Consider the following 27,543-nt stretch of genomic DNA (forward strand, 5'->3'; position numbering starts at 1 on the left):
TAGAGAGGTTTGTTTTGCTTGCCATGAATGGGTAATGATTAGACCAAGAACTTATCAAGTACTGTCATCCTCTATACTCTTTAGGCATTGGGTCCAGGACCCCCTCGATTACCAAAATCTGTACATGCTTCAGGCACAGATTCAGGAACCCGGGGCCAGGGCAGCTTAACCCTTTCTGCCACAGCCCTGTAGCTTTGTCCTTATCACACCTGGCATTCTATTTATGCCAATGGCTTCAATGTTTTTCAGTGATGGCTATGCAGATGCAACTGGAAGCAAATGCTGATACTTCAGTGGAAGAAGAAAGCTTTGGCCCACAACCTATTTCACGGTTAGAGGTATGTCCTTGCTTGCTCAATTTTTTTTTTTTTTCATTTTTTTGTTATATTTTTGACAATCTTTACATAACTAATTAGGGTAAAAAGGTTCAAGGGCTACAGGAAAGTGGGTAAGACTATTATTTCCATATTGTTTCTTTCATGTATCTGAGGTAGGGTGATATTAAGGGAGAAGCCCCATCTAGTCTCCCACCCTCCCCAGGTCCCAGGTGTGGGGCCTGCTCTGAGGTTCTTGCTCAAGTGGTTTGATAGTTCACCATTTATGAATTTCTGCCATTCTCGCCACTTCAAGCAGGATAAGGTCGTTGAAGAATCCACTGATTGACATAGTCCTTGATAGAGTCTCCATTTGCCATGTTTTTCACTGCCAACATATAGCTAAGGTGGTGGATTGACTTGTGCTGTTTTCTGTCTTTTCATGGTTAGGGTTCCGAGTCCGGCATTTCGATTGGGGAGATCCCCAAAGAAACTTTGTCTGAGGTGTTCCCAGACCAGATTCTTGTATGAACTAGCAAGTACAGGGCCCAGCACAGTCCATCGCCCCATCAGCTGATGGTTGCAATTGCAGGGTTGGTTCTGTTTTCAGCCCCGACTTCCACTGGAACCAATGGGTGTTGCAGTCCAGCCTGGTGCTACCCAGCACATTCTCAGCCCTCACATAAACCATTGGGAGCTGCAGCCTAGTCAGAGCGACCGGTAATAACTCCCACCAGGCACTCCCCCTACCCTGGTTTGCCAGTATGTGTAGCAGACTAGTCCAGTCTGTCCCACATCCCATTCGGCTGTCGTACATGTCAATGGGTATTAAAGCTTAGTTCCATCTAACCAACTCAACTATCCAGCGCTCCCGGTTGTTATTGGGTGCCTCTCTGTCTAGCCAACCCTGCCCCCCCCACTCCTGTCCTGATTTTCCTGTCATCCTATGGGAGTGGTAACCCAAGAGGGAGGAGCCCACTATTTCCCTCCCAGGCCTCTCCCACTGCTAGATTATGCACTCTCCAGGTGGTTCTGTGGTTTGACTTGACAGAACTAGCCCCCAGTGCCAGCTTCTGCCAGCTGATGCTGCGGCTAAGCCCAACCGACCCTCGCCCACTCTAATTTTGTTTGCACCAGTAGGAATAATCAGCCCAGCCTGGCTTTTCCCTGATTTAGTCCACATGAGGCATACAGGTGTTGTTGCTCTTCTTAGTCTGGTCTGCCCCCAACCCAGCTCAAGCTCTCCAGTGGGAGTAGCGGTCCAGCAAGGGAGCCCCCCGATTTTCCCCTGCTGGCTCCGCCCCCTCCCTTCCTGGTTCTCACGCATGCTGGTTGGGCATTGCAGTCACATCCGGTACAGGCAACCTCACCTTGGCATTCCATATTGTGCATTGGTTTTTGTTGCGACCAAACCTGGCTTGACCCACACTCTGTTCTGGTGCTCAGATTTGCCAGTGGATGACGTGAACTGATTCAGCCTGGTCTGCCCCTGACCCATGCCAAATGTATGCCAGTGGGAAACTTTCCATGGCCTGTTCTGGGCTGTTTCCTATCATGCTGCTTCTTTTTTTTTTTTCCTAAGATTTAGTTATTTATTGGAAAGTCAGATACACAGAGAGGAGGAGAGTCAGAGAGGAAGATCTTCCGTCCGATGATTCATTCCCCAAGTGAGCGCAACAGCCGATGCTATGCCAATCTGAAGCCAGGATCCAGGAATTTCTTCCGGGTCTCCCATTGGGTGCAGGGTCCCAAAGCTTTGGGTCGTCCTCGACTGCTTTCCCAGGCCACAAGCAGGGAGCTGGATGGGAAGTGAAGCTGCCGGGATTAAAACCGGCACCCATATGGTATCCCGGTACGTTCAAGGCGAGGACTTTAGCTGCTAGGTCACGCTGCCGGGCCCCTCCTATCATGCTTCTTGCACTTACTTGCCGGGTCTGTGTCCTGCCAGAGGAGTTGCCCAGGCTCCTCCATCAGAACCTCTTCCAATGCCAGATTTTGCGCATACCAGGGGTTCCATGAGCCAGCCCTACTCAGTTCACCTCCTGTCCTAGCAGGAACAGTGGCTTTTCCTGACTGGCCTTCAACCCAGACTGGTCCTTGCTGTTGGATGGTTCAGCCCAGCCATGGCTCGTCCATACCCACATACAGCTCACACATGGCTCTGTAGGGGTTGAGACCTAGCCTAGCTTGCTAAATCTGAGTTACATTGATCTGCTGGTTCTTCTTCCTAATAGGAAATGCCACAATCTTTATATAAACATAGGTTTATTACTAAGTCAAGACCCAAATGAAATCGTCAGGGGTCCTATAAAGACTTGATTGTTGTTAAGCACAGGGTCAGATCTCTCTTGTCAATGATTTTGTTCCTCCTTTGCCGTTTTCCTTTCCCAGAGCTGAATTATCAGAAAATAAGACCTAGGGTCCTATGGTTGAGTCTTCAGGCTCTTTGAAGTCTGAAATTTCTGTCTAAGGGATTACTGTAGCTTGGATCATTTATGCAGGGCACAGAGGGGAGCAGCGTGCCTCCACTGACCGAGATCTCTGCTGAAGTTCCTAGTGAGTTCCTAGTGAAGCAGCTATCACAGGAAGAAAGAATGGCTGGGCGTTATGGAAGCTGTAAGAGGCAAGCTCCAGGTTTGAATGTTACCTGGGAACATCACACCGCACAGCTGGGGCCCTGCACTATTTCTGCCTGTCATACAAAGGGCCTGGAGCAAGTGCAGCAGACTTGGGCTTGAAGAAAGTAGGGGAATGCAGAGAAAGGCTGGGTTTTTAGGTCTCCTTTTGTGCATTTCTCCTATCTCCAGTGAAGCTGCAGGGCTCTGTAAGTTACCGAATAGATTTTAAGATTTATTTATATTATTTGAAAGTCAGAATTACAGAGAGAGCAGGAGAGAGAGATCTTGCATCTGCTGGTTCGCTCCCCAAATGGCTGCTATTGCCACATTTGGGCTGGTCCGAAGCTGAGAGACAGGAGCTTCTTCTGGGTATCCCACGTGAATCCAGGGAGTCCAGGACCTTCGGTCATCCTCAGCTGCCTTCTCAAGCTATTGGAAGGCAGCTGGATCGGAACTGGAGAAACCAGGACATAAATTGGTACCCTTATGATGCCAGTGCAATTGTGAGGTTCAACTTGCTATGCCACCATGCCAGCTCCTGCCATTCTTTTTATAAGATTGGTTTATTTATTAGAAAGTTAGTTTCAGAAAGAGCGAGAGACAGCTCTTCCACTCACTGGGTCACTTCCTGGTTGGCTGTAACGACCAGCACTCTACCTTCTGGATCTTCCATCAGGGTGGCAGGGGCTCAAACATGTGGACCATCTTCTACTTTTCCCAGGTGCTTTAGCAGGGAGCTGGATTGGATATAGGATAACAGGACACAAAACTTACCCGCATGGGATGCTGGCATTGCAGGTAGCTGACTTTACAATGCCATCCCCTCACCAATGTCAGTGTTGGTGGTTACAGTATAACATTCCAATTATTTGACCAAAAGGGGTACCTGAATAGTGCTCTCCTCAGCTCTGGAGCTGTTTTATCTGTACATCTTGAAATACTGTAAAAAGGGCCCGGTGTGATGGCGCAGTGGTTAGGGTCCTCGCCTTGCACACCCGGGATCCCATATGGGCGCCGGTTCTAATCCCAGCAGCCCCACTTCCCATCCAGCTCCCTGCCTGTGGCTCGGGAAAGCAGTCGAAGATGGCCCAAGGCTTTGGGACCCTGCACCTGCATGGGAAGAGAGTCCTGGCTTCAGCTCGGCATAGCATCGGCCATTGCGCTCACTTGGGGAGTGAATCATCAGACGAAAGATCTTCCTCTCTGTCTCTGCTTTCTGTATATCTGCCTTTCCAATAAAAATTAAAAAATAAATCTTTAAAAAAAATACTGTAAAAAAAAAAAGACACCAAGTTGTATGTATGTGTGTGTGTTTTTTAATGTATAAAGGGGGTGAGGAGACACTGGTTTCAAGTGGCCCTTTAGGACCCTGGTAACTGGTGTCTTCCCAATTCCTGAGAGAAATTCACTTTAATGTAAATGACATAGCGCTAGTTTTGAACTACTATTTTAATAATTTGTTATTAAGGTGCACTTCTTAGAACTGTTACATGAATACAGTTCTTGAGATACTTTGTTAAGTAGGTAAAGCACATGGTATCCATGTTGTAAAGATGAGACAGCCAAATCTCCAATTTACCCCTGGATTTCTTTATTTGCAGCAATGTGGTATAAATGCCAATGATGTGAAGAAATTGGAAGAAGCTGGATTTCATACTGTGGAAGCTGTTGCCTATGCACCAAAGAAGGAGCTAATAAATATTAAAGGAATTAGCGAAGCAAAAGCTGATAAAATTCTGGTGAGTACAGTTTATGTAATCTAGGAAGGCACTGGAGGGACAGTACAGAAGGGTATAGCAAAAGGTGATCTTCCTCATTAGCTGGTCACCTTGTTTGACAAAACAGTTTTCTTATTTTGTGTACACCTCCTTGCCTAAATCCATTATTCCATGAATTTTATTGTTATAGAATTTGAGATAAGTGTAAAATTGACGGTCAATTTATACTATTTCCAGCAGTAACTGGTTTATGCTTTTGCTTTTTGTATATTATAATCTGTATCTTAGAAATACTTAATGCAGTCATTGAAATAGGGTATTTACAGATAAAGTGCTCGCAAACGTTTGTGAACATAGACCTGTGTGATTTTTGCTTGTTTTTATCCATTTATTTATTTTTTATTTGAGAAACTGAGATAAAGCTCCTGTCTGCTGCTTCATCCCTAAGTACACTGAGGTTGGGGCTGGGTTGAGCCTAAGGCAGGAACTTAACCTAGGTCTCCCACGTGGGGGCAACAATGCAGTGCACGTCAGCATTGCTGCTGCCGCCCAGAATCTGCATCGGGTCAAGGCAGAGCCAAGAACCAAAGCTGGGCACTCTAATGTTGGTGCTGGTATCTTAACTAACCCTAAGCTAAATTCCTGCTGAATTCATTCCCCAAATGCCTAAAGCAGTGAGGACTGGATTAGGGCTAAAGCTAGTAACCTGGGACCTCAAACGCAGCTCTTCGACACGAGTGGCATAAACCTAATTACTATGACCTCAGATAGAAGCTAGAGCTGGGATCAGAGGTAGGAATTGAACCCATGTACTTAGATGTGGAATTGAGGCCACCTTAAACACTAAGCTAAATGCTCACACCCTGATTTTTGCTTTTTAGCATGCGCATATAAGAAAATTTTTTGTTTATTATTATTTTTTAAAAGATTTATTTGTTTTTTATTACAAAGTCAGATATACAGAGAGGAGGAGAGACAGAAAGATCTTCCATCTGATGGTTCATTCCCCAAGTGACTGCAGTGGCTGAAGCTGAGCCAATCCAGAGCCAGGAGCTGCTTCTGGGTCTCCCACGCGGGTTCAGGGTCCCAAGGCGTTGGGCTGTCCTCGACTGCTTTCCCAGGCCACAGACAGGGAGCTGGATGGGAAGTGGAGCTGTCAGGATTAGAACCAGTACCCATATGGGATCCTGGCACATTCAAGGTGAGGACTTTAACTGCTATGCTATCGTGCCAGTCCTGCATATTAGGAAATTTATGTAAAGATAGTACATGGGAGAAATATAGTAAGATATTAGCATTATTTTTGAGTGATAAGAATATGAGTGGGTTTTATTTTTGCCTTAGTTCTCTAAACTTTCTGTGTTTCTATTTTATATGAGAAGCAGAGAGAGACAAAGATGAAGAGACAGATTTGTCCTCTGTCATGCATCCCAAATGCCCACAATAGTTGAGGCTGGGTCACACCAATCTTGGGTCTGGAAATTCAGTCCGGGTCTCCCACAGGGGTAGCAGGGACCCAACTACTTTGGCCATCATCTGTTGTCTCACAAGGTGCACATCAACGTATTTTTAAATATTTATTTTAATTTGAAAAGCAGAGTTGGAGAGGAGAGACAGAGATTTGTCTGCTGGTTCAATCCGCGAATGGCCGTACTAGGCAGAGCTGGGCTGGTCCAAAGCCAGTAGCCTTGACTTTCCGGATCTCCCATGTGGGTCCAGGGACAGAGCAACTTGAACCATCTTCCACTGCTTTCCTAGGCATGTTAGTAGGGATTGGTGTTTGCATATGGAAATCCTATATTATTTAGGCTTCCTGTTATCTACCATAGGCAAGATTTCAACAGAGAAAGGTTGTGCTTTTTTTTAAAAGATTTGTTTTTTTTTTTTTAACGATTTATTTTATTTTTGTTGCAAAGTCAGATATGCACAGTGGAGGGGAGGCAGAGAGAAAGATCTTCCGTCTGGTGATTTACTTCCCAAGTGAGCACAATGGCCGGTGCTGTGCCAATCCGGAGCCAGTAGCTGCTTCTGGGTCTCCCACGCAGGTGCAGGGTCCCAAGGCTTTGGGCTGTCCTTGACTGCTTTCCCAGGTCAAAAGCAGGGAGCTGGAAGGGAAGCGGGGTGCCAGGATTAGAACCTGTACCCATATGGGATCCTGACGCGTTCAAGGCAAGGACTTTAGCTGCTAGGCCACTGTGCCAGGCCCAGAAAGGTTGTGATTTTAAATTATATGCTTATTTTTACCTAGAAGTAATTTTACTGGTTTAACTAATTATGAGGGAATTATTTAATAATTTTTTTTTTTTTTTGGAAAGGCGGATATACAGAGAGGAGAGACAAAGAGGAAGATCCTCCATCCGATTATTCACTCCCCAAGTGAGCGCAATGGTCGATGCCATGCTGGTCTGAAGCCAGGAGACTCTTCCTGTTCTCCCACGCGGGTGCAGGGTCCCAAAGCTTTGGGCCATTCTCGACTGCTTTCCCGGGCCACAGGCAGGGAGCTGGAAGGGAAGCGGGGCTGCCGGGATAGAACCAGCGCCCACATGGGATCCCGGGCGTGCAAGGCGAGGACCCTAACCACTGTGCCACCGCACGGGGCCCTTAATAATCTTTTTATTACAAATTTTGTACAATCTGTTTATATGGAGGTTCAGGTTCATTTGTTCATGCTGATTTCACTGTATTTGGATAAATTCTCAGGAGTGGGATGGCTGGCTTATATGGCAGATTATTTTGAAATATGTTTTGATTTACAGATGACAGACTTTCTAAATGGGGTAAAGTGAAACCTCATTGTGGTTTTCATTTGCATTTCCCTAATGACTAGTGAACCTGAGCATTTTTTCATGTCTGTGGGCCTTTTACATTTCATCACTCAAGAAAAGATTGTTCATGTCGTGTCCTATGCCGTGGTCCAGCAGCTAAAGTCCTCGCCTTAAATGCGCCTGGATCCCCTCTGTGCACTGGTTCTGATCCCAGCAGCTCCACTTCCCATCCAGCTCCCTGCTTATGGCCTGAAATAGTCAAGGATGGCCCAAAGCCTTGGGACCCTGCACCTGCGTGGAGAACCCAGAAGAATCTCCTAGCTCATGGCTTTGGACTGGCTCAGCTAAGGCTATTGCAGCTATTTGCGGAGTGAACCCGCAGATGGAAGATTGTTCTCTCTCTCTTCTCTGTAAATCTTCTGGTTCAATAAAAATAAATCTCTTAAGAACAAATTCAGCAGTGAAGCCATCTGTCTGGTCTAAGCTTTTCTTTGTTCCAAGGGTATTTTATCTCTGATTTAGTCTCAGTGGTAGTTCCTGGTCTGTTTAGGTTATCTATGTCATCTTGACTCAATTTAAGTATATTGTATATGTCCACAAATTGTCCATTTCTTCTAAATCTGTTGGCATAGAGCTGCTTGTATTAATTCCTGATGATTCTTTTTATATCTATGCTATTATATTTTCCCAGTTTGTGTCTCCATTCCCCCCCCCCCTTTTTGGTAGCTGCACTAATGGTATATAGTTTTGTTTATATTTCTTAAAAACTTGCTGTTCAATTAACTGATCTTATGTATTTTGTTTGTTTCAATTGTGACTATTTACTATATTATTTCGTTCTAATTTTAGTTTTGACTTGTTTTTGCAGATTTATATCGATAAGTCATTTATTTGATGCCTTTCTGATATTTTATTATGTGGGCTCTAACTGCTATCAAAATCCCTCTTAACTCTGCTTTTACTGTATCCCATAAGTTTATACATTGTGCTGTCATGTTGTTTACAGGAATTTTTTTTTTCGCTTTCTCGTGTGACCCACTGTTCAGCAATACGTTGTTCAGTTCCATATTCTTGCCTGTTTTCTCATTTGTTGAGTTGATTTCAGGGTTTTATGGCCGAGCTTGCAGTTTGTCCTAGGATAGGTTGCATGAAGTGATGAAAATGTGTGTTCTGCATCTGTGGCATGAAATTTTTTATAGATAGCATTATGTCCATCTGGGTTCGTAGAATAGATTAACTCTGTTATTTATTTCTTTGTTGGTGTTTGGTCTAGTGGATTTATCAAATGATGAGATCCTTCATTATTATTGTATTGAAGTCTATATCTCTTCTAAGATTTGTTCATTGTTTTAAGGGCCCGGCTCTGTAGCCTAGTGGCTGGAGTCCTCGCCTTACATGCACCAGTTCATATCCTGGCTGTTCCACTTCCCTTCCAGGTTCCTGCCTATGTTCTGGGAGAGCACTCGGAAGGCCCAAAGCCTTGGGACCTTGCACCCTCACTGGAGACCAGAAGAAGCTTCTGGCTTTGGATTGGCTCAGCTCTGACAGTTGCAGCCACTTGGCGAGTGAATAAGTGGATGGAAGATCTTTCTGTCTCTCCCCCTGTCTATATATCTGCCTTTCCAATGAAAAGAAACAAATCTTTAAAAGTTTGCTTTAAGTAACCCAGTGCCCTGGCATCGGTGCATATAGATTTGCTACAGTCAGTACTTTTGAATTGATTCCTTGATCATTACGTAGTGCTCTTCTTCATTTCTTTCTTTTTTAAGATTTTATCTTTATTGGAAAGTCAGATTTACAGAGAGCAGTAAAGACAGAAAAAGATCTTCTATCCACTGATTCACTCCCAAGTGGCCACAACACCTAGAGCTGAGCCAGTCAGCAGCCAAGAGCCAGGAGCTTCTTCCGGGTCTTCCCACATGGGTGCAGGGTCCCAAAAACTTGGCCCATTCTGGGCTGCTTTCCCAGGCCACAAGCAGGGCGCTGGATGGGAAGTGGGCGGCCCATACGGACTTGTGCCCATATGGGATCCTGGCGCATGCAAGGCAAGGGCTTAGCCATTAGACTACCACACTGGGTCTCCTTCTTTTAACAGTTATTATGTTGAAGTTTGTCTTTTATTATGTGCCTACATCTGCTTATTTTTCTTTTCCATTGTTATGTAATGTCTTTGACTTTCAGTCAGTGTGTATCTTTGCTGGTGAAGTATGTTTCTAGTAGGCAGTGTATAGATGGGTTTTATTTTTTCTAATTTAGCCTGGTGCTTTTTTTGGAAAGCTTAAGACATTTGCATTCAAGATTATTGAGGTATAATGGCTTGGTTCTACTGTTTTTCCTTTCATACTCTTATTGCTTGCTTTGGATTTCTGCTGTATTTTATACATAAATATATATATTTATATATATATATATTTTTAACTGGAAAGGCAGATTTGCAGAGAGGAGAGACAAAGATCTTGTATCCTCTGGTTCATTTCCCAAGTGACTACAATGGCTGGAGCTGAGCCAGCCTAAAGTCAGGATCAGGAACTTTCTTCTGGGTCTCCCACATTAGTGCAGAGTCCTAACAAATTGGACCACCCTCCACTGCTTTCCTAGGCCACAAGCAAGGGGCTGGATGGGAGATGGAGCAGCTGGGATACAAAGTAGCACCCGTATGGGATCCTGGTGCTTGCAAGGAGAGGATTAGCCAATTAAGCCTTTGTGCAGGGCCCTCCTTTGTACATGTACTAGAATACTCTACCTTCACGTTCTGTTGCTATGTTGATTATTCTCTGTTCCTGTGCATAACACATCCTTCAGCATCTTTTATAAGGCTGAGTGGGTAGCAGCACATTCTTTCAACTTCTGTTTGTTTAGGAAGTCATTTATTTCATTTACATGTTTAAATGAGAGCTTTGCTGAATGCAATGTTCAGCCAGAAACGAACAGTTCCTTTCTCTATGACCTGGACTCTCTCCATTCCCTCCTGGCCTGGAGGAATTCTGCTGAGGAATCAGCTGTTAACTAACTGGGAATCATCTGAGGAACACCTGGCGTTTCTCTCTTGTACATTTTAGAATCTGGGGAAAGTTTGTGTTGTGGTGAAGGTTGTTTCTGGTCATGTGATGTCCTGGGATATCCCTGTTCTTTCTCTGCATTTTTTCTGTCATTTCACTGAATAAACCTTCTGATGAATTTGCTCTTCCCATACCTTCAAGAACTCCTAAGAAGCAGATGTTTGGTTACTTGATAATGTCCCATATTTCTTGAATTGTATTTTGAGTTTTTCTAGTTTTTTCTTACTGTTTTATGTCAGGTTGAGATAATGCCAGGGCTTGCCCTCTGGCTCAGGTATGTCTTCTACTTCCTCAAGCACGTTGTTGAGCTTCCACTGTGTTTTCTGTTTGGCATTTTGAATTCTTCATTTCTAGTATTTCTGCTTTAGCTCATCAGAATAACAATCCCTTTGCAAGTTTCATCCATAATTTAATCTTTATATCTTAAAGATTTGTTTCTGTTCTTTTTGTTAATCCTATGATCAATATTTTCCATTATTTTAAGGCATTTTCACATTCTAAAACTCAAATTGTGTACCTTTTTGGGAGTTGTAATGTTTTCCTTGTTGTTTCTTACATTTTTGTTTTTAGTTTGGGCATCTGTTGCCTTCTCTGAACGTTTTTGCTTTTAAACTATGGCTCTGTGGCTTGGTGTGTGTTCAGGGTGTGGCCAGGTGCTGTGCTACTGCGGCCAGTGTCAACAGGGAGGTGGGAGGCTGGGGTGCATGGTAGAGCTCCTTGTTTATTGACAAAAGGGAGGGTGTGATCACAGCTGTAACCTACACTGCCAGAATCCTGCTGCGGGATACCTTGGGCAATCTGGGTTCTCTCAGTATTTAATATCAGCCACATTGAATGTTCAGAGACCCAGTGCCTGTCACAGAACTCCCATGGTATATATTTTTTTATTTTTTTATTTTTATTTTTTTTATTTTTTTTTAAAGATTTATTTTTATTATTTTTTCATTGGAAAGGCAGATATACAGAGAGGAGAGACAGAGAGGAAGATCTTCCATCCGATGTTTCACTCCCCAAGTGAGCGCAATGGCCAATACTATGCCGATCCAAAGCCAGGAGCCTCTTCCGGGTCTCCCATGCGGGTGCAGGTTCCCAAAGCTTTGGGCCATCCTCGACTGCTTTCCCAGGCCACAGGCAGAGAGCTGGATGGGAAGCGGGGCTGCCGGGATTAGAACCGGCGCCCATATGGGATCCCGGGCGTGCTAGGCGAGGACCTTAACCACTTGCGCCACCGCGCCGGGCCCGGTATATATTTTTTTAAAGATTTGTTTTTTATTGGAAAGTCAGATATACAGAGAGAAGGAAAGACAGAGCGGAAGATCTTCTGTCCATTGATTCACTCAACAAGTGGTTGCAGTAGTCAGAGCTGCACCAATCTGAAGCCTCTTCCAGGTCTCCCACACGGGTGCAGGACCCCACGGCTTTGGGCCGTCCTCGACTGCTTTCCAGGCCACAAGCAGGGAGCTGGATGGGAAGTGGGGTATTCGGGGTATGAGCAGGCACCTATATGAAATCCCTATGCGTGCAAGCCGAGAACTGAAGCCATTAGGCTACTGCGCCAGGCCTGGGATTTTTGTTTTATTTTTGTTGTTGTTCTTGTTTCTAAGATTTATTTACTTTGGAAACAGCACCATCATGTAGTAGGGTTCCCTTAAGCCTAGAGTACTGGCATCCCTTATGGGTACTGTATTCCCAATTAGCAGGGAACTGAATTGCAGATGGAACAGCTGGGATTCAAACCAGCACCGTAATGAGATGCAAGTAGGTGTAGAGGCCCTGATTTGTTTATTTAGCACCCATTATTCTCAAGGTTACTTTTTATTTTATGCACTTAGTCCTTTGGTAGGTATGTAGTTATACAGTTTACTTATTTTTAGCAGGAAATAATTATAAACTTATATTTTCGTGTGATACACTGGGATTTGGGATGTTTCCTTTCAAAAGTAATTTTCTCAATACCCAAGGGAACTTTTCAAATCAGTAAGTTTCTTTTTTTGTTGTTGTTGTTGTTGTTTTTTTTAAAGATTTATTTTTTATTATTTTTTCATTGGAAAGGCGGATATACAGAGAGGAGAGACAGAGAGGAAGATCTTCCGTCCGATGATTCACTCCCCAAGTGAGCGCAACGGGCCGATACTATGCCGATCCGAAGCCAGGAGCCTCTTCCGGGTCTCCCACACGGGTGCAGGTTCCCAAAGGTTTGGGCCATCCTCGACTGCTTTCCCAGGCCACAGGCAGGGAGCTGGAAGGGAAGCGGGGCTGCCGGGATTAGAACCGGCGCCCATATGGGATCCCGGGCGTGCTAGGCGAGGACTTAACCACTTGCGCCACCGCTCCGGGCCCTGTTGTTGTTGTTAAAGAGATATTTATGAAAGGCAGATTTTAGAGAGAGGACAGGCAAATAAATCTTTCGGTAATTTACCCCTTACATAGCTGCAACAGCTGGAGCTGAGCCACTCTGAAGTATGGAGCAAGGAGTGTCTTCCAGGGGCCTGAGGACTTCAGCCATCCTCCCCTGGTTTTTTTTTTTTTAATTAAAGATTTATTTATTTTTATTGGGAAGGCAGATATACAGACTGGAGGAGAGACGGAGAGTAAGATTCTCCATCTGATGATTCACTTCCCAAGTGAATGCAATGGCTGGAGCTGAGCCAATCCGAAGCCAGGAGCAAGGAGCTTCTTCCAGGTCTCCCACGCGGGTGCAGGATCCCAAGGCTTTGTGCCATCCTTGACTGCTTTCCCAGGCCATAAGCAGGGAGCTGGATAGGAAGTGGGGCTGCTGAGATTAGAACTGGCGCATTCAAGGCGAGGACTTTAGCCACTAGGCTATCGTGCTGGGCCCTCTCCCATGCTTTCATACACCATCAGCAGGGTACTGGATCAGAAGTGGAGCAGCTGGGGCACAAACTGGCATTGCTAGCACTGCCTGCCGAGGCTTAGCTTACTATGCCATAGCACCACACTTAGGCTTCCTTTTTCTTTAGGGCAAAAAAAATGTTTTAGTATCTTCATGTTGCCCTATCAAACTTTGTTACTTATGGTTTCTTTGTTTATTTGAAACATTATGTATTTATCTCCAGATTTTTAAAACAACTTGTTCAATTTCAAAACATTTCTTAATCTGAAGTGTTCCCTATGATAAAACAAAGTAACAGCTGTCGAACCTGTCCATTTGTTTGTGGAACAGTGTTTCTTTGGCTATAATTCTTTTTTGGCCTTACTGGATCCAGTAAGGACCACAGGAAAATGTTGGGTGGTGGCAATGGACTCACGTTTGAGGGCTTAACATAGCATTCCTTCTGGTCCCTTGTAATAACTAAAAAGTTTAAGGCCAGTTAAGCCAGTTGTGGCTCAGTAGGCTAGTCCTCAGGTTACGTCATTGTCCCATATGCCACTAGTTCTAGTCCTGACTGATCCACCTCTGATCCTACTCCCTGCTTGTGGTCGTGGAAGGTGGTGGAGGAAGGCTCAAGTCTGGGCCCTGCATGGGAGACCTGGAGGAGGCTCCTGGTTCCTGGCTCCAGATCAAGCTCTAGCCATTACACCCATTTGAGGAGTGAACCAGCAAATGGAAGATCCCCGACTCTCCTTCTCTGTTTAAATCTGCCATTCAAAAAAAAAAAAAAAGTTTGATAGGTATAGTTAGAGAGAAAGTTCTTCCCTCTGTTGGTTCACTCCCCAATTGGCTACAATGGCCTAGGCTTTGTGAAAACAAGAAGCCTTGACACCATGCTGGTTCCCATGTGGCTGGCAGCAGTACTTTCGTTTTCCAAGGGACTTGGATAAGAAGTCGAGCAATTGGACTCAAACCGGCGTCCGTGTGGGATGCTGGGCTGTAGGCCTTGGCTTAGCCTGCTAACACCACAAAGCCAACCCACCTATGATGACTTGGGAAAGAAAAATCATTCTGGAAATTTTGTTACAGGTTGTCTTCCTCTCGTTCTTGTTTTATTAATAAAGATTGACTATCCCTAAAAGAAAACCCAAAACCAAAATACTCTGTACCTTCCTGAATGTTAATGAGACATTAAAAAGTTTGAATTGTGGGGCCCGGTGCTGTAGCCTAGTGGCTAAAGTCCTCGCCTTGAATGCGCCGGGATCTCATATGGGCACCGGTTCTGATCCCAGCAGCTCCACTTCTCATCCATCTCCCTGCTTGTGGCCTGGAAAAGCAGTTGAGAATGGCCCAAAGACTTTGGGACCCTGCCCCCCTGTGTGGGAGACCCGGAAGAGGTACCTGGTTCCTGGCTTTGGATAGGCATAGCATCGGCCGTTGCGCTCACTTGGGGAGTGAATCATCGGACGAAAGATCTTCCTCTCTGTCTCTCCTCCTCTCTGTATATCTGACTTTGTAATAAAAATAAATAATTCTTTAATTAAAAAAGTTTTGAATTGTGGAACCTTTCAGGTTTTGGATTAGGGATGCTCAACCAGTGACGTCTGCAGATATTCCAAAATCTGAAACACTGCTCATCCTACGCATCTCACATGAGGAAAACCAAACCTGTGTTTTGTTGACATAACATTTTTATTTTTCTCAGGCTGAGGCAGCTAAATTAGTTCCAATGGGTTTCACTACTGCAACTGAATTCCACCAGAGACGATCAGAGATTATACAGATTACCACTGGCTCCAAAGAGCTGGACAAACTGCTTCAAGGTATGTGAATTCCTGACCGTGCATTGTGAATGTCAGCGATAAAAGTGCGTAGGTCACAGACCCAAACTAACAGATTTGGGTAAGAGATTCAGGACAGACAGGAGTAAAAGGGAACGAAGTATCCAGGATGAAGTCAGTAAGGTTACTGCCGGTGGCACTTGCTTACGAAATCCACTTATGTTTAATCTCTGTATAATGTTGTATTCAGAGTAAGTTTCCTCTACCTAAGGAAATAAGTACTGTAAGGTTAAAACTATGAGTGAATTACAGTATTCTGTCTGAATACTATTGTGTGTTACATAATAATTTTTAGGACTCTGAAGAAAAGTATAGTTTTTGAAATTTTGAAAGCATTACTGACCTAATTGTTACAAAGTTAGTTTTGGTTCCTGATGCATTCACATTTTCTCCACCTTCAGGGTATAAAACAGTATGGGCTGAAGAATCAGTTTTGAGTGTTAGAGGCTGACAGTGTGGCAACGCAGGTTAAATTACTGCCTGTGTTGCCAGCATCCTACATCCTAGTGCTGGTTTAAGTCCCAGCTATTGCACATCCAGCCCAGCTCCATGTCAGTGTGCCTAGAACGATGGGAAAGAGTGGCCCAACTGCTTGGATCCTTGCCTCCCATATGGGAAATCCAAATGGATTCCAGACTCCTGGCTTCAGCCTGGCCCACCCTAACTGTTTTGACATTTGGGAAGAGAGGTAGTGGCCGGAAATCTGCTTGTCTGTCTGTCCCTCTCCGTCACTCTGCTATTCAGATAAGTTAAATAAAGTCTCTTTTTTAGAAGATTTATTTCAGACAGTGACAGGGTGAGGCAGAGTAAAGAGAAAAATCTTTCTTCCTCTGCTTCATTCTCCAAATGGCCACAGCAGCCGGGATTGAGCAGGCTGAAGCCAGGATCTGGGGCTTCGAGTCTCATGTGGGTGCACGGGCCATTTTCTGCTACTTTCCCTGGCACATTGGCAGGGAGCTGGAGGAGAAGTGAAACAACTGTGGCTCTTCTGATGCCCATCCCTGTAAGTCTTTTAAAAATACTGTTAACCCTCCTTTTGTTCCTCCTTTGACCACTTAGTATTTTTAAGTTATTTGTAACAGTTTTCAATGGCTGCTTAATGACCTTGTGATGCTCTTAGTTTTTCAATACTACTGCAAAGTACCTGCGGTACGCAACTGTATAATAAAGACAAAAAAATTCACCCCAGTTTTTGGCGGTTCAATCTAAAGATGAAATGGATTTATTGGTTTGTCATCTTGAGGGCAGCAGCTGGCAACAGTGAAGCGTACATGGAAGAATCATATGAGGAATCAGAAGAAGAGTAGGTGACCGGGCCCTTGGGCTCCTTTATAAGAAAGAGAGAGAAGGGTTTGGCGCGGTGGCCTAGTGGCTTAAGTCTTCACTTTGAATGTACCAGGATCTCATATGGGCGCCGGTTCTAATCCTAGCGGCCCCGCTTCCCATCCAGCTCCCTGCTTGTGGCCTGGGAAAGCAGTCGAGGATGGTCCAAAGCCTTGGGACCCTGCATCTGCACGAGAGACCCAGAAGAGGCTCCTGGCTTTGGATTGGCTCAGCTCCAGCCATTGCGTTCACTTGGGGAGTGAATCATCAGATGGAAGATTTTCCTGTCTCTCCTCCTCTCTATATATATCTGACTTTGCAATAAAAAAATAAATACATCTTTAAAAAGAAAGAGAGAGACAGGCTTCTTTCATCTGCTGCTTCACTCTGCAGGCAGGTCTGGGCCCAGCCAAAGGTAAACATCTGGAACGGGAATTTTGGCTCTCTCACATGGGTAGTGGGGACCCAAGTACTTGACTTATCACCTGCTCCCTTGCAAGGTGCTCGTAAGCAAGAATCCAAGCTGGGACCTGACGCAGGCACTCGGATTCAGGATGCAGTCAGCAAGCATCTCAGCCGCCGTAGCACAGGCCTGTTACCTTCCCAGGGAACAATTCCCACCCACCCACCCCCGTGACCTACGACTTCCACTTACGGCTTTGGAGTTTCAGTATCAGTAGGAGTGGAAGGTCAAAATCCTATTCAAACTATAGCAGTGCAGTTCTATACCTTGGTTGTAGTGCTAGTTATATGAAGCCACAAATGCGATATAATGGCATAGAACTATATGCATTTATCAAATGAGTGCTTGTTTAACTAGAGAAATGCCAATTTCAGTGTTCAAGTTCACTGCTCTACTGTAGTCAGGCAAGATGTTAATATGGGGGAAATTAGATGAGGAATGTGCAAAGGGAATTGTCCTATACATTTTTCTGCAGCTTTCTATACATTGTAATTATTTCAAAATAAGATTTTAGAAAATTATTGCTTGTTAGAAAATGGACTTCTGAATTTTATATGCATCTTGCTGATAAATTCTACGAACATTGCTATTATTTCAGTTTCTACGTTATTTGTGTTGCATTATGAGATTTTTTTCTTACTGCTGCTTTAGGTGGGATTGAGACTGGATCCATCACTGAGATGTTTGGAGAATTTCGAACTGGGAAGACCCAGATTTGTCACACGCTGGCTGTTACATGCCAGGTGAGCTGCTGGGGGCCCTGACTAAGCAAACCACCTGGAACTGATTTTTGTTTGTAACCCTGTTAGGATGTACATGAAATTATTAGTAGATCCCTGCTGTAGAATTCTTCCACATCATAGAACCTTCAAAATCATTGACTTCAAATATGCCTTACCATATAATGGAAATCTCTGGCCTTTAACTGCTTTCTTCTTTAGTCTAGGTTTTGACTCATCATGAAAGTCAATTCCAAGGCCTGCGCTGTGGCACAGTGAGTTAAGCCCAGCATCCCATATGGGTACTAGCAAAGTCTCCTCTGTTCCACTTCATATCCAGCTTCTTGGCAATGTACCTGGGAAAACTGCAGAGAGAGCTGAACTGCTAGAGCCCCTGACCCACATGGCAGTCCTAGAAGAAGCTACTGGCTTTAGCCTGGCTCAGCTCTGGCCTTTACAGCCATTTGGGGAATAAACCAGCCAATGGAAGATCTGTGTGTGTCCCCCCCTCCCTTTTTTTTTTTGTAACTCTGCCTTTCAAATAAATAAGATAAAAGCTGCAAAAAATATTTTGTAAGGGATTGAAGATACCACAATTCACATACCTTCTTGGAGAGATGCCAACCTGAGGTAAACTCTTTCTTTAGTGCCCACACCCAAAAATCTAACCAAAATGACTAACTTCACCTTAAATTCAAGATAAGACTTTAGATTAACATTCAGTACAACCTCAGAACGGTCTCATATTTTATTCTTCCTCCTCAAACCTTCATGCTACTTTTCAGTTATCAGCCAGTGACCTAAGCTTCTTCTCACATCAGATATATATAAATTCCACCTGCATTGAACCTTTTTAAGATTTGTTTATTTATTGGAAAGTCAGATACACAGAGAGGAGGAGGAGAGTCAGAGAGGAAGATCTTCCCTCCGATGATTCACTCCCCAAGTGAGCGCAACGGCCAATGCTATGCTGATGCTAAGCCAGGATCCAGAAACTTCTTCCGGGTCTCCCACACGGGTGCAGGGTCCCAAGGCTTTGGGCCGTCCTCGACTGCTTTCCCAGGCCACAAACAGGGAGCTGGATGGGAAGTGAAGCTGCCAGGATTAGAACTTGCGCCCATATGGGATCCCGGGCATTCAAGGTGAGGACTTTAGCTTCTAGGCCATGCTGCCAGGCCCTACGTACTCTTACCTTAGGTTGTAATGAAGGAATTAATCCCTTTTCCTTTCACAGGCCTTTTCTATCAGTGTAATCTGGTGGTGTACTTCTGAAGCCAAGGATTTAACCTGGGTCTTTTATGAATGAAAGTTTCTCCTTTTATTTTACATTTTATTATTGTTAATTAAATATATATGTATGTGTATATTTGATTTATTTCAAAGAGGAGGAGATATCTTCCATCTGCTGATTCTTTCCCCGAATGAGCCAGGCTGAAGCCAGGTCTCCCATGGTAGTGCAGGGGCCCGAACACAGAGCCATGCTCTGCTGCTTTCCAGGCACCAGGAACTAGATTGGAAGTGGAACCCAAGTGGGATGTCGGCAGAGCGCCTGTGCCACAATGCTGGCCTCTATCTCTTGGTTTTATTTTTATCTTTTATTTTTTCATTTGATCTCTTGATTTTTTTTTTAAGATTTATTTTTATTTAAAAGGCTGATTTACAGAGAGAGGAGAGACTCAGGGAGAGGTGTTCCATCCTTTGGTTCACTCCCCAGATGGCCCCAGTAACCAGAGCTAAGCATAATTACACAGCTGGATCCGAAGCGGACCAGCAGGATATGAACTGGTGCTTATAAGGAATGCAGCATTGTGGGCAGAGGGTTCACATCATCCTACACCATCATGCTGCAACCCCTCCCTTTTTTTTTGGTAGACTAAAATGATACCATAATGGGTAATGATACAGCCAAATTAGGATTTCATTATCAAGTAGTCCTAAACAATTACTGTTTCCTCATTTAAAAAAAAAAAATTTGAAGAAAGTGTGTGGCGGGCTGGGGTTGGGACCAGGGGAAAAGAAGCGCAAGGGAACTTTGGGGACAATAAGGGAGGAGGCATTGAGGTAGAGATAAGCCGTAGCTCTTACCGGGCACCATGGGCAATGCGATGACTAAAGGAAAATAGGTTGTTCCAAATAGGAATCCGACACGGGTCATTTAGCAGGAAGTGTCATCTTTTTGAATAAAAACATTTTTGCCGTGTTGTTTTGACAGGGATTTGAGTGGAATAAATATTTAGAGTGTAGTACTCACCATCCATCGTTGACATGGCAACCATGCAAATCACTGACTCTAAAGCTACACACACAGAACATTCCCTAGCCTGGGAATGTGTATTAAGTAGTTAGTGCCTTTCAGCAATAAACTTTAAAAACAGTTCTCCTCAGATAAACATAACCTTTCTATACTTGATCTTAGCGCAAAAGCCAATAAGTGATTAAACACAATCATTCTATTAAAAAAATAAGTAGTTTGCAGGTGACTGAATAATAGGTATTTGATTTTTTTCCTGGGAAAAGAATTTTTAATTCATTAAAAATTTAAGGCCTTGTTTTTTTACCATTCTAAGCTGGAGCAACCGGTTGCTCCTTAGCCCTAAGTATCTGCTCTCATTGTGCAGATCTTATAAAGTTAATAAAGTAAAATTCCCACTATATGTCAGGAGTTCTAATAGGTTAAATCAAACTAAGAGGAATGGGCACTGCAGAGTGGACACTAGGGACACTGTGAGAATACAAAGGTTTACGTTTATTCAGTCTGCTAGAGCAATTTTAAAATTCATAGACAATTTACATTAAGTTCCACTTTTGCTTTAAAAAGAATAATTTTTTTTTAAAGATTTATTTATTTTTATTGGAAAGTCAGATACACAGAGAGGAAGATCTTCTATCCATGGTTCACTCCCCAAGCAGCTGCAACAGCTGGAGCTGAGCCAACTCAGAGCCAGGAGCCAGGAGCCTCCTCTGGGTCTGCCATGCAGGTGCAGGGTCCCAAGGCTTTGGGCTGTCCTCGACTGCTTTCCCAGGCCACAAGCAGGGAGCTGGATGGGAAGTGGAGCCGACGGGATTAGAACCACCGTCCGTATGAGGTCCCAACTTGTTCAAGGCAAGGACTTTAGCTGCTATGCTGTTGTGCCAGACCCTAAAAGCCAGACCCTAAAAATAATTTTTTTTGAGAGACTGGTGCAATGGATCTGTGGCTAAATCCTCTCCTTGCACACTCTAGGATCCCACATGATTGCCAGTTCATGTCCCAGCTGCTCCACCTTCCCCTTCAGCTCCCTGCTTGTGGCCTGGGAAAGCAGAAGAGGATGGTCTGAAGTCTTGGAACCCTGCACCCTCACGGAAGACCTGGAGGAGGTTCCTGGCTCCTGGACTCGGAAGCTTCTTCCAGGTCTCCCACAAGGGTTCAGGGGTTCAAGGTTTGGGGCCATTCGCTGCTGCTTTCAAGGCCATTAGCAGGGAGCTGGATCAGAAGCAGAGCAGCTGGGACTCAAACTAGTGCCCACATAGGAAGCTGACACCACAGGTCAAGGCTTAGCCTACTGCACCACAGCACAGCTCTTCTCGATTCAAGCCAAGATAAGTGACTCTTCAACTGTTCGTCTTCTTCAGTCTTATATTGACACAGTTACAGAACACTATCACATACTTTGGACAATATTTCTAACAATCTGACAAGACAGTAACTGGCTTTGTGTTCTGTGAGACAAGAAGAGCTTTGCATTTGCCTCTAGCTGTATTTCTGTCAGAAGGGAATAGCTCCTAACAATTTTTTTTAGTTTAATTTTTCCCCCTTAATCATATTAAAGATGGAAGAACTTCGCTTCAAAAGAACTTGGTCAGCTATATCAGAAATACAGTGTTCATTTCCACTCTTCTTTTTGTTCTCTAGCTTCCCATTGACCGAGGCGGAGGTGAAGGAAAGGCCATGTACATTGATACCGAAGGTACCTTTAGGCCAGAGCGGCTGCTAGCCGTGGCGGAGAGGTAGGTTATTAAATGATGCGACAGTATGTTGTCACTCTAGCAATTCCCTGGGTTACTCTCCTAACGCATGTCTCCTCTGTTACTCCACATCGCAGAGTTACATGAGGGGCCTTCAGAAAACACACACAGGGCTGGTGCAGTGGCACTGTAAGCTGGTCCTTCACCTACCGTGCCGGCATCACATATTGCTGCCAATCCAAGGCCCAGCTGCTCCACTTGTGATTCAGCTCTACTTCTAGCCTGGGGGAGTAGTGGAGAAAAGCCCAAAGCCTCAGACCCCTCACCCACATGGGAGGCTGGTATGGAGCTGCTGGCTTTGGGTCAGCTGAGCTCTGACTGTTGTGGCCATCTGGGGTGTGAGTAGCTGGATGACCTCTCGCTCTCCTTCTCTATCAAATTTACCTTTCAAATAAAAAGAATCTTTAAAAAAATAAGTTCACAGGAAATTTTTATTCCATTTGGTTCGAACTTTTTGAAATACCTTTGTATATTTCACTGCATTTTTTAGAAATGTGAGAAGCTAAAGTTATACAAGAAAATCTTTAGACAGCAAAGTTTTGTGTTTTATTTTGCCTTTATCTGAAAGGCAGAGTTACAGAGAAGAGAGACAAAGAATGAGAAAGTCTGTCTGCTGGTTCACTCCCCAAGGTGCTGCAATGACCAGTGCTGAGCCAATCTGAAGCCAGGAGCTTCTTCCCAATCTCCCATGCGGGTGCCAGGGTTCAAGGACTTGCACTATCATCAAGTGTTTTTTTTTCCCCAGGTCTGTATCGGGGAATTCAACCAAGATTGAAAAGCTAGGATTTCAACCAGCACCAAAATAGGATGCTGTGTTGCAGGCAACCCCTTTAGGTAACATTAGCGTGCAAACATTACTTACATTAGAGAGGATACATTCCTCTTGGTAGGAAAAAGCTGTAGTCGGCAACATTTATTCAGAATTTACTAGTTATATATACTAGGCAGGTAGAAAGGCTCATTGTTTTTCCTGAAGTATTTGTAATGAGTAAAAGTAGTTCAGATTTCAAAGTTTTGGTTGTTTTTTTGTTTTGTTTTGTTTTGTTTTTTAAAGACTTACTGATTTTTTTTTTTCCAAAGGCAGATTTTACAAAGAAAGAAAATAGGAAAAGGTCTTCTATCCACTGGCTCATTCCCTAAATGAGTGCAATGGCCACAGCTGAGCTGATCCAGAGCCAGGAGCCAGGCGCTTTTTCTGGGTCTCCCACGTGGATCCAGAGGCCAAAGGAGATGCACCGTCCCTTCAAAGCAGTTCTTCACAAGCACCCTAGGAAGGTCCAGTGGTGTTTGGCAGTACAGAAGAGGGAGACACACATCTGTTTGAGAGGCACAAACTTTTTGTTTTTAAGATTTATTTAGGGCCCAGCGGGGATGGCCTAGTGGCTAAAGTCCTTTCCCTGAACACACCGGGATCCCATATAGGCACCGGTTCTAATCCCAGCAGCTCCACTTCCCATCCAGCTCTCTGCTTGTAGCCTGGGAAAGCAGTCGAGGACGGCCTACAGCTTTGGGACCCTGTACCTGCCTGGGAGACCTGTAAGAAGTTCCTGGCTCCTGGCTTTGGGTCGGCACGGCGCCAGCCGTTGCGCTCACTTGAGGAGTGAATCATCGGACATAAGTTCTTCCTCTCTGTCTCTCCTCTCTGTATATCTGCCTTTGCAATAAATATAAATAAATCTTTTTTTTAAAGATTTATTTATTTTTATTGGAAAGTCAGATAAACAGGGAAGAGGAAAGATAGAGGAAGATCTTCTGTCTGCTGATTCACTCCCCAAGGTGATGCATGCACTGGGTTACCCAATGGGCACCAGTTTGTATCCTGGCTGATCCACTTCCTTTCCAGCTCCCTGCTTGTGGCCTGGGAAAGCAGTCAAGCACAGCCCAAAGCCTTGGGACCCTGCACCCACGTGGGAGATCTGCAGGAAGTTCCTGGCTCCTGGCTTCGGATTGGCTCAGATCCAGCCGTTACGGTCGCTTGGGGAGTAAACCATTGGAGAGAAGATCTTCCTCTCGGTCCTCCTGTCTGTATATCTGACTTTGTAATAAAAAAATAAATGAATCTTTAAAGTAAAATAAAAATTTTAAAGTCTTTAAAATAAATGAATTTTATTGGAATGTCAGAGGGACAGATAGGAAGACACACCATCCACTGTTTCGCTCCCCAGGTTACCTCAATGGCCAGAGCTGAGCCTATCCAAAACCAGGAGCTTCTTGTGGGTCTCCTACACAGCTGCAGGGTCCCAAGGCTTTGGGCCATCCTCTGCTGCTTTCCCAAACTGTAAGCAGGGATCTGGATGAGAAGTGGAGCAGCCAGGATACAAACTGGTGGGCATTTGGTAACCCAGTGCATGCAAGATGAGGACTTAAGCCACTAGGCTAACATGCTGGGCTCTGATTTGTCTATTTTAAATGCAATGGTAGCAGATTGAGGCATAAGATGAATTTCATTCTGGTGTCATTTAATCGCACATTCCATATAATCGTACCACTCAAGTAACAAGGAAAGCTAGCAAAGGATGTTTACTTTCTTGATTTATTACTGCTTGATGTTTTTATAGATTTTATTCCTTGATTTACTAAACTGAGTGATTGTTTTTTGTTTATGTTTGATTTCAGTCATTGTTTTCTTGGGATTTTCCAGTCATATATTGTATCCTTATTAGGGACATTTTGATTCTAGCTTAGGACTCCTAAAAAGGACAGATGTGATTTATGTCCTGAAATCTTGTCAGGTAGGTCTACTCCAAAGCAGTTGCCACTGTTACCTTTCTCTGCGTAGTTCCCTAAACTTCCCGAGACACCAGAAGTCAGATTCTGTGGCCCTGAAACCTCTGTCCTTTCCCCTGCCTCCTTCAGCATCCCAGTCATTGACGTGGGCTAGAGAGGAATTCCTCATCCGAGTTCGATGTATAGCATAAAAGTGTTCTCTCGTCTCTTCTAGGTATGGCCTGTCTGGCAGTGATGTTCTAGATAATGTGGCATATGCACGAGGGTTCAACACAGACCACCAGACGCAGCTCCTTTATCAAGCATCAGCCATGATGGCAGAGTCCAGGTTTGTGCTCTAGGAAACACCAAAGATGTTCCCAGAGACCTTACCCTGATCTCATACAGACTGGCCAAATTACTAGCAGCTTATGAGTTATAGTTCTTACTTTGCCTACCCATAATTTGTGGTTTAAGTTAAATATTAAAAGTAAAGCCACAGATCTGTTAATGATGCAACAGATGAAACTGCAGCCTAGGACTCCAGCGTTCCCTATTAGAATGACAGTTCAAGGCCTAGCTACTCTACTTGCAACTCCCTGCCTCCGCGTCTGGGAAAGCAGTGGAGGATAGCTTAAATACTTAGGGCCAATGTAGGTGTCATTGCCTTTCAAATAAGTAGATAAATCTTTAAAAATAAATAGGTACTTGTATTATGTGTAAGCAAAGTATGCTGGTGCCTCCACGCCAGCATTGAATCCCGGCTGCTCCATTTATGATCCAGCTCCCTGTTATTATGCCTGGGAAAGCAGTGGAAGATGGTCCAAGTCCGTGGTCCCCTGCCACCCAGGGTGGAGTCCTGGATGAAGCTCTTACCTTAGCCCTGGCTTGGCTTTAGGAGGTACATTTGTTTGGGGAGTGAGCCACCAGCTAGAAGATTTTCTAACTCTACCTTCCAAATAGATAAAATAAATAATATCAGGAGGATTCAATATTGTTCTGAGTCCAATCTACTACTTGATTCTAGAACAAAGGCAATTAAAACATATATATTTTACTTTTTTCATTTACTTATAAGACAATCTTTCATCTGCTGGTTTACTCCCCAAGTGACTATAACAGCCACGGAGCCTGAAACTTTGTTTCCCATGTGGGTGTAGGAGCCCAAATACTTGGGCCATCTTCCACTGCTTTCTTAGTGCAGTAGCAGGGAGCTGGATCAGAAATGGAGCCGCCGGGACTTGAATCTCTGCTCATATGGCATGCTGGCATTAGCATGATACACTATATTGCCAACCCAAACCAATTAAACTTTTTAAAGAAAAAGCCACAGTGTTACACAGTGCCTCAGATTTGAATTCGGCAGGAATATTTTAGTAAGGTATCTACATAGAAGTCCATGTGAGATTGCAGGACAGGGCTACAGACAATCCTTGTTCCTTCTAGGTATGCACTGCTTATTGTAGACAGTGCCACTGCCCTCTACAGAACAGACTACTCGGGTCGAGGTGAGCTCTCAGCCAGGCAGATGCACTTGGCCAGGTTTCTGCGGATGCTTCTGAGACTCGCTGATGAGGTAAGCTACAGGCACAGTCAGAGGGAATGCCTACCTGCAGTGCTCCCAGCTTCTGGAATGTCAGGAAAGTTGTGTCTAATAGCATCAAGCTGTTAGAATGGATACACTAGTCATTCTTTGTGGGGGAAACTGGTGGCTGCTTGAGGGCTCTTGGAATGTCTGTGTGTATAAAAATAATGTTGATCTTTCCCCGTCAGTTTGGTGTAGCAGTGGTAATCACCAACCAGGTGGTAGCTCAAGTGGACGGAGCAGCCATGTTTGCTGCTGATCCTAAGAAGCCTATTGGGGGAAATATCATAGCCCACGCATCCACTACCAGGTGAGGCAAATGGGGTAGTGCTGCTCCTTGGATTGTCATGTTAGCATTTCTGTGTAAGCCCTGGCAAAGCAACAACTCTAATTGGACATTTTGGAATTCTTGCAAAATCTCGTTGTGTTCTTGTAAGTGCATGTGTTTAGTTTTGGTTCATTAAAAAATTTTAAAACCTTTAACTGTAGGAAAAGAATATGAATAATTGGTAGACTTTTCCCTGCTGAACATTTCAGTAAAAATCCACTGAGGACAGAGCAGAAAATGGATTCTTCCAGATTAGAATGTACTAAAGAGAGCCTCTGCCTTCAGTCCTGCTATAAAGTCTGTACATCTAACAGATGTGGATTCTCTTGTGCTGTTGGGGATGGAATTAGTAACTTACTTGGGTGTCTTGGTCTGTTTCAGACTGTACCTGAGGAAAGGAAGAGGGGAGACCAGGATCTGCAAAATCTACGACTCCCCCTGTCTCCCTGAAGCTGAGGCCATGTTTGCCATCAACGCGGATGGAGTGGGAGATGCCAAGGACTGAACACTGGTTTTTCCTGCGCTAAACCTTATGTGCTCTGCCAGCGCCAGCTCCCTGGGGTTCTTCAAAGGCCTCTACCTGTTGTGACTGCCTGGGAAAGGCTTCCAAAACACCCACTGTGTTAACTTTTCTGATGGTATAAACAGGAGGCAGGTCAGTATTCACACACTGATTTGTAATGTTTGTTCCTTATGTACTAAATTAATTTCTGCAATTGCTCTGGAGGAGAGGTATGAACTACCTGTGGCAGTGTCTTGAAATCAGCTCGGGTCTAACAGTCATCTGTTGGACAACAGTAGGTCTCTATGAATTGAAACTGGGAGACCTGACTGCTCCCTTCTGAGAGATGGTAAAGCAAAATGCTTGAACTCCGTAGTAAAGGAGTTGAGTCCCCTCACAGATTTTTTCTTTCAGGCAAACTCTCCCAATCAGAAGTACACCTTTAATTTCATGCCTAAACTGGGACATAAAAATTGGTTTTCTGTTAAGGGATTTGGATGAGACCTGCTGTCAGCCCTTTACTTGCTTGGTTCTTTCACTGCTAAGACTAACTCAATTCTGGAGTCTCGAGTATTTGAGAGGCTAAGCAAGCAGATTCAGTGTGAAGCTGCTAACAATAGTTTGTAGTGAACTGCTGTCTACAGGAGTTACTCTGTGCAAGCTGAACATTCCATAGTAATTCTCTGGCACTGGGACGAGGTGACTGGTTTCTGCTCCTTCCAGATTTGAATACTGAAAGGAAGGGCTATGTTCAGATGTGTAAG

The 27,543-nt window shown here is 44.3% G+C and overlaps 1 protein-coding gene across 2 annotated transcripts; it reads left to right on the forward strand.

Moving 5' to 3' along the window:
• Window positions 1-249: 249 nt before the first annotated feature.
• RAD51 (RAD51 recombinase) lies at window positions 250-27,295 on the forward strand. Of its 2 annotated transcripts, XM_040969157.1 has the most exons (9): window positions 250-338; window positions 4,534-4,671; window positions 15,013-15,130; window positions 17,586-17,677; window positions 21,546-21,640; window positions 24,600-24,713; window positions 25,811-25,940; window positions 26,138-26,259; window positions 26,659-27,295. In XM_040969157.1, the coding sequence occupies exons 1-9, from the start codon at window positions 252-254 to the stop codon at window positions 26,780-26,782; spliced, it is 1,020 nt and encodes a 339-aa protein (XP_040825091.1). In that variant the 5' UTR covers window positions 250-251; the 3' UTR covers window positions 26,783-27,295. The 2 variants fall into 2 exon arrangements, with proteins under 2 accessions (XP_040825091.1, XP_040825092.1); XM_040969158.1 differs by lacking the exon at window positions 26,138-26,259.
• Window positions 27,296-27,543: the final 248 nt, after the last annotated feature.

The sequence above is a fragment of the Ochotona curzoniae genome, unplaced genomic scaffold (genome assembly GCF_017591425.1).
Source record: "Ochotona curzoniae isolate NIBS_2020 unplaced genomic scaffold, NIBS_Ocur_1.0 scaffold_4701, whole genome shotgun sequence".
NCBI classification, from domain to species: Eukaryota; Metazoa; Chordata; class Mammalia; order Lagomorpha; family Ochotonidae; genus Ochotona; species Ochotona curzoniae.